The following is a 12,966-nucleotide window of genomic DNA, read 5'->3' as shown; positions in this document are numbered from 1 at the left end:
TCATACTAAACGTTTTTACAAACGATGATCCTCTCATCTCCCACACCTTCCTCCATCTCTCATAATTATATATTGATTCAGTCCGCAATCTCACTAACTATAGATCGATTCGATTGTTTGGTTCACTTTCGTCACCTCCAACTTCAGTGCGAAATACAATTTTCCAGTTTTAAAATACAACCAATCATATGCTCTTATTTTGCCACTTCACATTCTGTTTGTCGACATTGGCCAAACTTTTTGGGCTTTTCAAATTGGTTTCTGACCCATTTAAAATCTATGTTAAGCCTTCTTCGTCAGTTGTGTCTCGATGAAACAGATATACCCACGTTTTCATCTTCCTCAATCGTCTCAACGATTCTCCTACGTCAGCAACAATATTCAACCAATAAATACTCTCAAAACCCACGTCACCAATCAAGCTTCCCTAATAGACTGACTTTTTATTTCTCTCCTCATACTAAACGTTTTTACAAACGATGATCCTCTCATCTCCCACACCTTCCTCCATCTCTCATAATTATATATTGATTCAGTCCGCAATCTCACTAACTATAGATCGATTCGATTGTTTGGTTCACTTTCGTCACCTCCAACTTCAGTGCGAAATACAATTTTCCAGTTTTAAAATACAACCAATCATATGCTCTTATTTTGCCACTTCACATTCTGTTTGTCGACATTGGCCAAACTTTTTGGGCTTTTCAAATTGGTTTCTGACCCATTTAAAATCTATGTTAAGCCTTCTTCGTCAGTTGTGTCTCGATGAAACAGATATACCCACGTTTTCATCTTCCTCAATCGTCTCAACGATTCTCCTACGTCAGCAACAATATTCAACCAATAAATACTCTCAAAACCCACGTCACCAATCAAGCTTCCCTAATAGACTGACTTTTTATTTCTCTCCTCATACTAAACGTTTTTACAAACGATGATCCTCTCATCTCCCACACCTTCCTCCATCTCTCATAATTATATATTGATTCAGTCCGCAATCTCACTAACTATAGATCGATTCGATTGTTTGGTTCACTTTCGTCACCTCCAACTTCAGTGCGAAATACAATTTTCCAGTTTTAAAATACAATTCAACTCGGGAGCAATCCGGGTATCATTGGTAAGATGCCTTTATTCATGTCCTTATCATCAGCGTATGGGGTTTTGGGATTTTTTTCTAACCCGTGTATCATGTTTGTTCGTACGATGGTGAACAAGGTTCTTAACCGATGACCAAATCAGAACCAGAGTTGAAAGCAAGAGATATTTTGGTAAGCAAGAGACATGTTTAGAAACAAGTGTTTACCGACTCATTATCCTTGATTTTGTGCTTTTACCATAACTAATTTACAAATCGTTTTTTTTTTTTTGCGTCAGGTATGGCCTTGAAGACGACAGTGCCTGCGAACGCAACGGCTGCCCAAACTCGGAAGAAGTAAGTGTCAAATATTTTGAACTTTTAATTCGACGTTTGAAAGAGTGACATTTCCTGCATTCCTGATTTTTGTAAAACTGGTGAGATGTTTTTCAATTGATCATCTGAGGTATGGATATACAAACATGATGCAAAAGAAAAGGCATAATGTCTAAATTCAAGAAATTTAAATATGCATACCCACTTTACTTCTTCCCATGTTTTCAGTGAAAAGGCTAACATGTATAATTCCTTACCTTATGAGCACATGTATCTTAGTTTCTGTGGTACATATTTCTACTCTGTTCCACTTACATCATGGTTTCAAACTTCAATTGAGTGTACCATATCTCAAATCCATTTTGAAATCGATGGTATCTATAGTTTAGGTAAATCTACAATTTCTTTCCAGGTTTCATGTCCATCTTACTTTTGATATGGGTTTAGAATGTATTTGTACAGCTTAACTTAGGATATATATTTAGATTTTTGAATTGCAGGCCTATATGACCTAAAGGAGGCACTGAGATAGTACAACTTTATCCTGATTCCTGAGTATGGACACTAGAGTGATGCAGATGAAAGTAACTCCTCAGATATTGATTTCTTTGAATATACTGAGGCTGTGAAGTTACATGGGATCCAAATGTGTCGGCTGGCCAGGTTATTTATCTATTTAGTGTGTTTTAGACCTAAATTTCTCTTTGTTCACCGTAGAAATCCAATATGTAGCCCAAGTAATTTTTTTGCCTTCCCTTCTCCACAGATTTCTTCTTTTTTTTTCTCTTAACTAAAAAGCTAACGTCAACCTTCATGTTAGTATAACTTTTTCTCCACTTTAATTCTTCAAAACTCTCTTTATTTCAGTACCTTTCAGTTCTCCCATCTCCACCATCTATATATGACTCGCCTCATTTAGACAGAACCCCTATCACGAACCACTCGATTCTCCTTTTATTAATCAGGTTTAAGATACAATACTCTTTGTAGTCTTTTTTTTTTGTTTATTTAATTTCCGAGATTTCTTTGTAGTTTATCTGTTCTTACCTTAACAGTAACTCACAGGTTATGTGTTTAATTGAAATCTTATATTAGGTGTTGGCTTACGCACACCAGTCTTACAAAAGAAGTGATCAAATAACTTACTACTCAAGTAATTTCAAAGCAAAAAGAAAAATAGTAAGTGATTTCTTATAATGTATGTCAATTGGTTGAGAATTGCTCATCTCTTGGTGCGTGTTTAAGCTGTTATTTTCAAAGGGGATCGGATATAAAAAAACTGAGCATTTTGTTGTTGTGAGGTTTACTTAGTTGGTTGGGTTAATATTTTGTTAGGCCATTGGAGAAATGCTGCATTGTTCAAGAGGAATCTGGTTGTTGGAGTTGACATATTTCTCTCAAATGTTATCCATGTCCATAGCGCCACTATAAAATAGTATACACAACTTCTAACATTTGTCAACCTTTGTTTCTGAAAATCCCGTCTAGAATTTGGCTAAAGTATTACACTACCCTTTCGAATAATAAAAGTATTCAAAGCAGCTGAATGAATTTTTCAGGGCCCCGCAAGTTTACTCTGAAGCTGACACACTGAGGAACCTAAAATCAAGACTTGCAAAGGGACTGATAATCAAGTGCACTAAATGCAATCTGAAAGGGGATGCCTTTGTCTGCTATATCAAGTCTTGCCGGTGGGATTATGTATGTTTTACCACATTCTCTTCATTCGCATCTAACTATATAATTAAAAATTACTTACCACAGTTCCAATTCTAATGTGAAACTATTATTTTTGGGTCCTTACAAGAAGATTTTCTTCTACTTTTCTGGACATATAGACATTGCGCATCCAGAGCTGAGCCCTTACCAAAATTATATCAAAGCTGTTTTCCCCCATCATATTTTGATATAAAACTTACGGTATGGCTGTATCATTACTTTTTTGCAGAATTCCTGCTGAGGTTTGTTCATTGGATCGTACAAAATATCTTTTTCTCTGTGGATATGCACTATCACAGAATGAGAAGGTTAGTAATTAGTAATAAGCATCTCTTCTTACCACAAGACAACCAAGAAACCCCATCCTATGTGGATATATCATACCTACTTTGCTTAAAAAAAACTTATCTTCGCATTTCATTGCTTTCCCCCAGTGCCTGATGGAATAATCCATATCAAGGTACTGGAACCCAAGTGTTACACATGTGCTTGCTTCTAAGGATGTGAAAGGAGCGTGTACAAGAACTGTGAATGTTATTATGGATATTCTCAATGGAAAAGGGATTATAATTGCATACTGTAAGTTAGATTGGTCACTCAAGATTTCAAATGCTCTTTACTTTTGCCAGTAATAAATCTTTGCCTTCACATGGATAAACTTTAACTCTTTCCAAGGATGAAAGCAAGTCTCAAAGCTTCTCAAAGCTATTGATGAAGAACCATTTGATATTCATGTTGCCACTCAAAGATCTCAAAATGGACCAAAAACTGCAAAACTCAAAGTAGCAACTAATGTGTCAGTATTTATAAACACACCCAATGAAAAAGAACCTCAAATTTGTAAGAATTTTTAATGAGTCGCACACTTGCACTGTTAAATTCTGTTTTGCAACAGTTCAGTTGCTATGTTTCGACTGAGTTGGTTTTATTGGGTATTCTCACCTCTAAAGAGATTTTTGCAGAACCTAGCCTCGAAAGATCAGATAACAGTGTATGGCTTCATCATCGAGCATCATGTTGTACCAGGCAACATGATCCAGCTAACTTCGCATTACCTCAGCAGGCCGAAGTCGTCAGGCTTACGTAGTGATGCAAGCATGTGTTTCAGCCAACATGATTCAGCTAAATTAATCGGGGATATCATGTTGCATCATCATTTTGGAGAATTTCGTACTAACGAAGTCGTCAAGATTATGTAGGGATGTGTGCATGTGTTTCAAGTAGAGTGTATAAACAGTAGAAGTGATACAAGTGATTTCTTAATAATTTTAACCTCACTAGCTTATTGGATAAATGCCATGAAAATCTACAGAGGGTGAATTGCTCAGTTTGCAGTTTCGTATCTCTACTTCACAATCTGATATGTCTAATCTCTATATTTAAGACATATATGCGTTTCGATCATATGATGAGTGTACATGTGAATTCACATGAAGAAATAAACCGTCGCCTATTAATTTGCGGGAAAAAATCTTATGACTAACTAAAATTATTTTATATTGTTAAGAATGTATATATCTCTTAAATTAATGTTTTAAATAATTAATTGATCTAACCAACAATTAAAAATGAGAAATGACACTTACAACTATATGTGCCAAAATATTGAATATCCTTCCATTACTCTACTGGTATGCCAAAATATAGAATAATATACATATTAAAAATAATCTATATATCAATTATAAATTATCTTTAAATTAATTTTTAATATATAATAATTCACAGACTCTATATAAATTAACATTCTCAGAATACATAAATAAAACTAAAATAATAATAATTAGAAGTTCAGAATCGATATGAAAATGATATTTACGTTTGACAATGCAATTAAAATTAAACATAAAAATACACTAACACAAGTTAAATAAAAAAAAATCCAAACAAAGATCGATAAAGTAACAAAATATGGTAAAATAGAAAAAGGAAGTAAACATTAACAAACTAAAATTATATCACTTCTCTGTAAATAAAGGAACAAATTCTGAATCAAGTTATTCAGTTATTACATTTTAAAATCAACCTAAACTTCTAAAATAGAAGATTAAAAAAATCTTTATAAGAAAATATTATGTGCATTACACAAAATCGTTATATTAAGTGTATGGATTAAATATTTTTTGAATACAAAAACAAGTTACCAAAAAATTAATACGAACATTATAATAAATTTCATCATAAATAAAAAATTATAAAATATAGATTACAAAATTACAAATTATAATAATAAATTAAAAATAGATTATATAAAATATATGTCACCAAAGTATAAGTTTTGTATTATTCTAACCATTTCTCAAAATAACTTTTGAATATTAAACAAGTTATATTCTTATATAAAGAAATAACTTACATTTTATATGTCCAATTTATGAAAAAAATATTCTTATAAAGTCTAAACATTATATAATACTCTTTTAAAATCAAAATCGCTAATATTATGTACACAACAAATGTAATACTTATTAAGAATATAGTTGAAGATTATTAAAGACAAAAGCTATAAAATAACATACAAAAAAAACAAAAATCAATAAATAAATATATAAGTATATAAATTAAAATATACAATCCTTGCGTAGCAACAGAATTTGAAATTTATATAAGTATATAAATTAAAATATAAAACCATGATTGAGATGTGAAATCGGAAAACAGATCAGATACAAGTTTTGTAATTTCTAACACGGTAGCAACATAATTTGATTCATAGGTTATACGTAATCTATAAATTTGACCATATCCAAACAAAACCATACCCACGAGTAGAGAGACGTGCACATCAAATAAAGATGTTTATAGAATTTAGACATTCATAGAATTTTTTCGAAAAACAAACGACATAATCTTATAAAACCGAGTTTCTAAATAATAAAGATGTTCAGGATATTCAACTTTAGGAAAATTGCCGCAATTACGTATATGCAATAATCACTGATTGGAAAAGCATCACTCAAACAATCTAATTATATGAAGCCGCAAATCTCCAACACCTTCCTCAACCCAAAAGCTTCTCTCCGGCTTCTCTTCGGCTCTTCCCCGTAGTATATGAGGATCATAGTAAAAAAATAAATCTGGTATATATTATTAATTATACTACATAAATTACACATACTTATACTATTATATTTTAATTGATCGGTTTATTCGATTTGAACGGTTTATATACCAAACCATGTACATAATTCACGGCTGCTCACAAATGACATCTATTCAGTATTACCAGATTTAAACACTTTCTCTATCTCGGTTCGCTGATTCGGAATTAGTCGATTCTTTTATCTGGATTGAACACCCCTAAATAATTTCAATAGCACGTACAAATTTTCAAGGAATTATATATTTCAGATCGCTAATCCTATTTTTCCGAATAAGTCGCCTATATATATATTATTGCGTCATAATTTAAATTGCAAGTTTGTTGTCAAGGTTTCAGTATAAAATTCAAAATTTTTTTATTACAATTAATATTTTACCAATTAGATATATTAAACTAATATTCTGGATCGATATTCAATTGTCAGTTTTTAACTATTATACGTAAAAAAATATTATTAAGTACACTTTTTTTTTGAAAAGGGAGTTTTATATTTTAAGTAGGTTATGAAGTACTTTTTCTTTTCATGAATTTATTCGAGATGAGATTCCGATCTTTTAAACTAAGATAATTTATGTTCTATACATAATATTTTTTTTTTACATAACTCTAAAATCTCAGACTTGATTTTCATATTTTATTAGTTAATTGTGTTACATATAATAGAAATACTTATTTCAAAATAAAAATATAAAAAAAAATCAGATCTAAAAATTAGTTATATATAATTTAATATACAAAAATTCACATATAAATAAAAATGATAAATGTAACAAATTTAAATGTATTATCCGCGCGTAGCGCGGAAAAAAGATCTAGTTTATCTTAAATGGGATGGAATCAATTCCAAAGAAAAACAAATAAAATACAAAGAAACACATTCTTCTACCATTTTGATAAAAATGATTTTTTATATCACCTTTAATTTATTCTTTTCAGTTTTATTTCACCAGTACTATCTGTTTTGTATGGCACTTTATTTAAAGTTATTCTATGACCAATTGGAAAAAGACTGAAAATTTTCCACGCTTCAGTTTTATTTTTAAAAAGATCTCCAACATGAACATAGAAAATCTTAAAGGTTCGCATAGTTGTAGATATGAAATGTATTAATAATATACTAGGTGGTTGTCCACGATTTCGCGGATATAAAAATTGTATGAAAAGTTATAGTATTATGCTTATAAGTTTATTATTTTGAATAATACTAATAACTATTATAAATAACCTTTTCAATTCAAATTGTTTGAAAATTAAAAATCTTTGTATTGTATAATCTTAAAAAAATTATTGAGATATTGTGCTAATTCTATAAAATTTAATATAAATTTCCAAATATCTTTTTATGACATAATTTGTGATTAATAAAAAAACTAAAGATTAATGATCTATTTTCACATTGTTTTGTCTACCATTTAATTTTATTTAGAAGCAAAATAATTACAAAATTTTCATAATTTTGTCAAATCACAAATCACACTTTCTCATACATTTTTTATTTAGTGTTTAACATAGCACTCACAATTGGTTAACCAAACAAATACATCCTCAAATTCTCTCCAATCATCACACTCTTTCATCAAACATTAATTCATTTAAAAATATTGTTTTTAAAAGTATTATTTTCATTTTAAAAAAGTTACTTTAATATATACCTACTTTAATTGAATATTATTAACTAATTATATTAGAAAATAATATACAAAATTTAAATAACATGATCTCATTATTTTAGACATATATACTTAATATTAATGTGAGATTCAGTAATTTTATTACACCAAAATAACATGATTCCATTTGTATAAAATTTCTTAAAAAATTGTTATCATACATTGTACAAGTTTATTTTACCACAAAAATACATATCATTATTAATATTTTTTTTTAAAAAAATTCAATTTACTTTATATTTTTCATCTGCAACCATATCAATAGTAGAACTTATCATCTATATTGATATTCCTTACTTAATTTGTCTTCATGTTATAAAAACAAATAAACCTAATTAATTTAACAGTCATAGTAATACGTAAAGAATACGTATTTCGGTAAACAAATAAAAAATTAAGTACATACAAACCGACTCACACAAACTTACATAATTCAATTATTTTCTATCTAGTTTTCTCCGATCCATATCTTTGGTGCGTTCTGCTAGACAGAATCTAATTTCCTCATGTATTGATTACCGTTCTCTACAATGCTCACAATAAGGAGAGATTCAACTTGTTTCCTCGGATGTTGAGGTTTTCCCGCGTCGTTTCCAGATTAGCTAGTCCTCGAAAAGCTCATCTAACCTTGTAATCATCACTATCAACGAATAGAGGAGAAAGAGTTAAGCTTTTTATTAGACAAACAAACAAACCAAAAAGATGGGCTGTATAGTGCTGGGAATATGAATCATTATCCGCGGGCCCCGCCCCATTTGACTCGCTGCGGGGCGGGTGCGGGTCGAGTGATTTGAAAAATTTGGTTTGCGGGTACGGGTGCGGGTTGAGTGATTTTTATGCGGGGCGGGTGCGGGTCAGCTAAAATTCAGCGCGGATATCCGCCAACCCGCAAAAACTAAAAAAAAAGATTTTTTTTAAAATATTATTTTTAAATGAAAATTTTTAAAAAATAATTTAATTTTAATTATAAATAGATTAATATTTATTATTTTTAATAAAAAATATTTAAAATATTAAATTTTATTGTTATTTTTAATAAAAAATATTTAAAATATTAAATTTTATTGTTATTTTAATAAAAAAATATTTAAATTAATAATTTTTAATATTATTAATATTATCCGCGGGTCTAGCGGATCACCCGCGGGTTTTAGCGGGGCGGGTGCGGATTTCATATTTTCTTCTTGCGGGTCAAGCGGGTCAAATTTTTTGAGTAAAAAGAATCAGTTTATCCGCGGGTTGGCGGATCAGCGGGGCAGGTTTGACCCGCAACCCAGCTCTAGCTGTACATATCAGATTAAAAACTCTTTTAAGTAGTAAACACCAATTATGGATGCGAAGGTAGTAGTGTAGTGGAGAGTAGAGTCGCATAGATGGGCTTTATCTTATATGGGCCTAGTCAGCGAAGTCCACTGAAAGTTTCTAAGCCCATATCAAGTGATAAAAACAAAACCCTAGCGTCACTCTCTTCCTCCTCATCTACTTCTTCTACCGTCAAAGGGTAAACTCTAGACTACACACAAAACAAAATCTTCAGAGATGGGGAAGCCTGAGAGGAAAGCTAACGTCTCCGGCAAACCAAAACATTCCCTCGACGCCAACCGCGCCGATGGGAAGAAGAAAACCACCGAAGGGCGTACCTCCGCCACAGTTCGCCGCCTCAAGATGTACAAAACCAGGCCCAAGAGAACCCCCGGCGGTAAAATCCTCAGCAACGAGTATCAGTCCAAGGAACTGCCCGACACGCGAATCCAACCTGATCGGAGATGGTTTGGTAAGCTCGTAGTGCTTCGTGCTCGTTAACTGAATCAATGTAAAAGCTTATCTTCTCTTGTGTAGGGAACACGCGTGTTGTGAATCAGAAGGAGCTTGAGTACTTTAGGGAAGAGATGAAGACGAAGATGTCGAGTAACTATAATGTTATTTTGAAGGAGAGGAAGTTGCCTATGTCTCTTTTGACTGATAACAAGAAGGTAAAAAAAGGTTTTAACTTTATTGCAATTTGATCATCAAGTTTCGATTTTTGAGTCTGTATGGTGCTATTGACTGTTAAGAAGAAGATAAAGGTTCTAACTTTATTGCAGTTTGATGATCAAGTTTTGATTTTTTTATTATGTATTGTGTTTTTTTTGTTTGTAAAGCAAACGAGAGTGCACTTGCTTGATATGGAGCCGTTTCAAAACACTTTTGGGAAGAAGACAACAAGGAAGAGGCCAAAGCTTGTAGCTTCTGACTATGAAGCTTTGGTGAAGAAGGCTGCTGAGTCTCAAGGTACAATTCGTTTCTAATACTCTCTCCGTTTCCTAAACAAGTACTTTTTTGTTCCTAAATGATAGATTTTATAGAATTTTAAAGTAATTTTAGTACTTAATATTGTTAAGTTGTAAATATTAATTATATTTTTAATATGCCTGAATACTCTTGAAAATTGTTCTTTCCGGGAGAGAGTACATGATTGAAACGTTGATTAATGCATAGTTTGTTTGACTTTTGAATGTTCTTGTTCATTAGTTGTTGTTAAGATCATTGTCTGTTTCATATCTATGTGGATGTTTGTTTCTAATGTTATGATGAATCTGTGTTGGAGATGGCTCTATACGTTTCATGCTTGGCTGCATACCTTTTGATTTTTTTTTTTTGAGTTTGTTGTAACGAATGATGTATTCATTGAAACGTTTTCTTTTTGGGGTGTAATTTTGAAGATGCGTTTGAGGAGTTGAATGGGGCAGGACCGTCTGGTGAAGGAGGAGAGGAAGAAGACGGGTTTAGAGACCTTGTGAGGCATACTATGTTTGAGAAGGGACAGAGTAAGCGTATTTGGGGTGAGCTCTACAAAGTCATTGACTCCTCTGATGTAGTTGTCCAGGTATGTCTTGATTCAAGGACCGAGCTAATGAAAGAGACATCTTTATTTATTTATATTTTTGTCTTACGTTTTTTTGTGTGTTTGACAGGTTTTAGATGCTAGGGATCCACAAGGTACTAGGTGTCATCACTTAGAGAAAACCCTGAAGGAGCATCACAAGCATAAACATATGATTCTGTTATTGAACAAGGTTTGTTGTTTTCATCTTTAGCTTTAGTTGACTAATCCTATTGGAAAATATTAGTTACTGTGTATCTGTCTTTTTGTGTTTGTGCTTTTAAGTGTGATCTTGTGCCGGCTTGGGCTACAAAAGGATGGTTGAGGATATTATCAAAGGAATATCCAACTCTAGCATTCCATGCAAGCGTTAACAAGTCATTTGGAAAGGTATTTTTATCATAAATGCCTCTGATCTACTGATTAACATAGTTATTCTCTTGATATATCTTTGATCTTGTGATGGTTTATTTCAGGGGTCACTTCTCTCAGTTCTGAGGCAGTTTGCTCGTCTAAAGAGTGACAAGCAAGCCGTGTCTGTAGGTTTTGTTGGGTATCCAAACGTTGGGAAATCATCAGTTATCAACACACTGCGTACCAAAAATGTATTTAACTTTCTTTGGTACTTTCCTGTATTAAGAATCTGCGTAGTTGCTAATTTATTTGTTCTCACATTTTCATTTTTTTCTCTTCTCTCCTTCAGGTTTGCAAGGTTGCTCCAATTCCAGGAGAGACCAAGGTTTGGCAATACATCACACTCACCAAGAGGATTTTCTTGATTGATTGTCCTGGAGTTGTGTACCAGAGCCATGATTCTGAGACAGACATCGTCCTCAAGGGAGTTGTATGTTTCTTTTTACTATTAGTCGTTTCTGGATTTAGCATATTTGGTTCAGTCAGTGAACTTAACTGCAAGTAATGCATTATTAATTTGCTGATTCAATCTTTTTGATATATAGGTGAGAGTTACAAACCTGGAGGATGCATCTGAGCACATTGGGGAAGTCCTGAGGCGTGTCAAGAAGGAGCACTTGCAGAGAGCCTATAAAATCAAAGACTGGTAAGTAGAAATTTCTCATAATCTTCTTCATTATACCTACTTTGTCGATAACGTTGTTATATGCAGGGAGGATGATCATGACTTTCTTCTTCAGCTATGCAAAGCTTCTGGCAAACTATTAAAGGTTTGTTTCCTGAATTGTAATTGGAATGATGTTCTGTAAGTTGGAGAGAATAACAGTATACTTGGTAACATTGTTCAGGGTGGAGAGCCTGATTTGATGACAGGAGCAAAGATGATACTCCATGACTGGCAAAGAGGTCGCATACCTTTCTTTGTCCCACCTCCTAAGGCTGAGGACAAGGCTGAAGACAAGGCCTCAGAAGGAGAAGCAGAAGTCACAGTGCCAGGTATAGATCAGGAAGCCATTGCTGATAACAATCAAGCAGCTGCTGCGTTGAAAGCCATTGCTGGCATTATGTCTTCCCAACAACAGAAGGATGTTCCTGTCCAAAGGGATTTCTACGACGAGAAAGACCTCAAGGATGGTGATGGTAAAGGAAAGGAGTCTACTGATATGGACGAGGAAAATGAGACCGATGGAGAAGAGGATGAGGATGAGGTCTCAGAAGATGGAGAGGGAAGTGAGAATGATTCGGATGAGGATGTTGTGTCAGAAAATGAAGAGGAGGACGAGTCAGATTCTGCTTAGTAATGAATGTTGCACTTGCTAGATTTTGTTTTTTTTGTTTTTACCTGCAGCCTTTGTCTTAAGTCTTAACTCAAACATCATGAATCTTATAAAACCACTTATCAATTACAAAATGATATTGGAGTTTTGTTCCAACGAACTTCCTCTAGTTTCCACAGTATATTTGGTATGAATGTTGATCCTCTATGCAAACCACAAGACGTGTCCTACACGTCTGTGCCCAACTGTGAACCTGTGGTGGTCACTACTTATTTTGGTCTAAACAGATATCTAGTTGGAGATATTCTACAGGTATTTTACAATAACACACATCAATTTCGATTCGTGCGCAGAAAGAATATGGTTATAAGCGTTGACGTGGAGATCACAACTGAAGAGGAAATTATGAAGGCGTTGACTCATGCGACCTTTGTTCATATAAAGAGTCTTCGAATTTGATGTTGGTGGACTTCACATTGCAGTGCTGATATCTCGATTTTTCCTAG

General features: G+C 32.9%; 2 protein-coding genes across 22 annotated transcripts; both read left to right on the top strand.

The window, feature by feature from the left end:
• The first annotated feature begins 201 nt into the window (after window positions 1–201).
• LOC111201375 lies at window positions 202–4,418 on the top strand. Of its 21 annotated transcripts, none has more exons than XR_007340094.1 (11): window positions 206–1,120; window positions 1,219–1,271; window positions 1,378–1,435; window positions 1,900–2,077; window positions 2,282–2,379; window positions 2,510–2,593; window positions 2,750–2,849; window positions 2,974–3,115; window positions 3,363–3,441; window positions 3,594–3,712; window positions 4,096–4,418. XR_007340094.1 is itself a non-coding variant. In XM_048781767.1 (4 exons), exons 2-4 carry the CDS (start codon window positions 3,075–3,077, stop codon window positions 4,330–4,332), a joined length of 357 nt encoding a protein of 118 aa, XP_048637724.1. In that variant the 5' UTR covers window positions 2,375–2,593; window positions 2,974–3,074; the 3' UTR covers window positions 4,333–4,418. The 21 variants fall into 21 exon arrangements, 2 of the variants coding, with proteins under 2 accessions (XP_048637724.1, XP_048637723.1); XR_007340093.1 differs by having other exon boundaries at window positions 3,809–4,418; XR_007340085.1 differs by adding an exon at window positions 3,809–3,973 and having other exon boundaries at window positions 655–1,120; window positions 3,363–3,712; window positions 4,084–4,418.
• A 4,955-nt stretch (window positions 4,419–9,373) lies between these two features.
• LOC111201374 (nuclear/nucleolar GTPase 2) lies at window positions 9,374–12,616 on the top strand. The gene is made up of 11 exons (XM_048781764.1): window positions 9,374–9,680; window positions 9,746–9,879; window positions 10,048–10,177; window positions 10,609–10,772; window positions 10,861–10,962; window positions 11,055–11,159; window positions 11,246–11,374; window positions 11,473–11,613; window positions 11,729–11,829; window positions 11,896–11,953; window positions 12,032–12,616. The coding sequence occupies exons 1-11, from the start codon at window positions 9,446–9,448 to the stop codon at window positions 12,479–12,481; spliced, it is 1,749 nt and encodes a 582-aa protein (XP_048637721.1). The 5' UTR covers window positions 9,374–9,445; the 3' UTR covers window positions 12,482–12,616.
• The last annotated feature ends 350 nt before the right edge of the window (window positions 12,617–12,966 follow it).

The sequence above is a fragment of the Brassica napus genome, chromosome A6 (genome assembly GCF_020379485.1).
Source record: "Brassica napus cultivar Da-Ae chromosome A6, Da-Ae, whole genome shotgun sequence".
Taxonomy (NCBI): domain Eukaryota; kingdom Viridiplantae; phylum Streptophyta; class Magnoliopsida; order Brassicales; family Brassicaceae; genus Brassica; species Brassica napus.
Note: the sequence above shows the minus strand (reverse complement) of the source record. Positions and strands in the feature narration are given on the sequence as shown.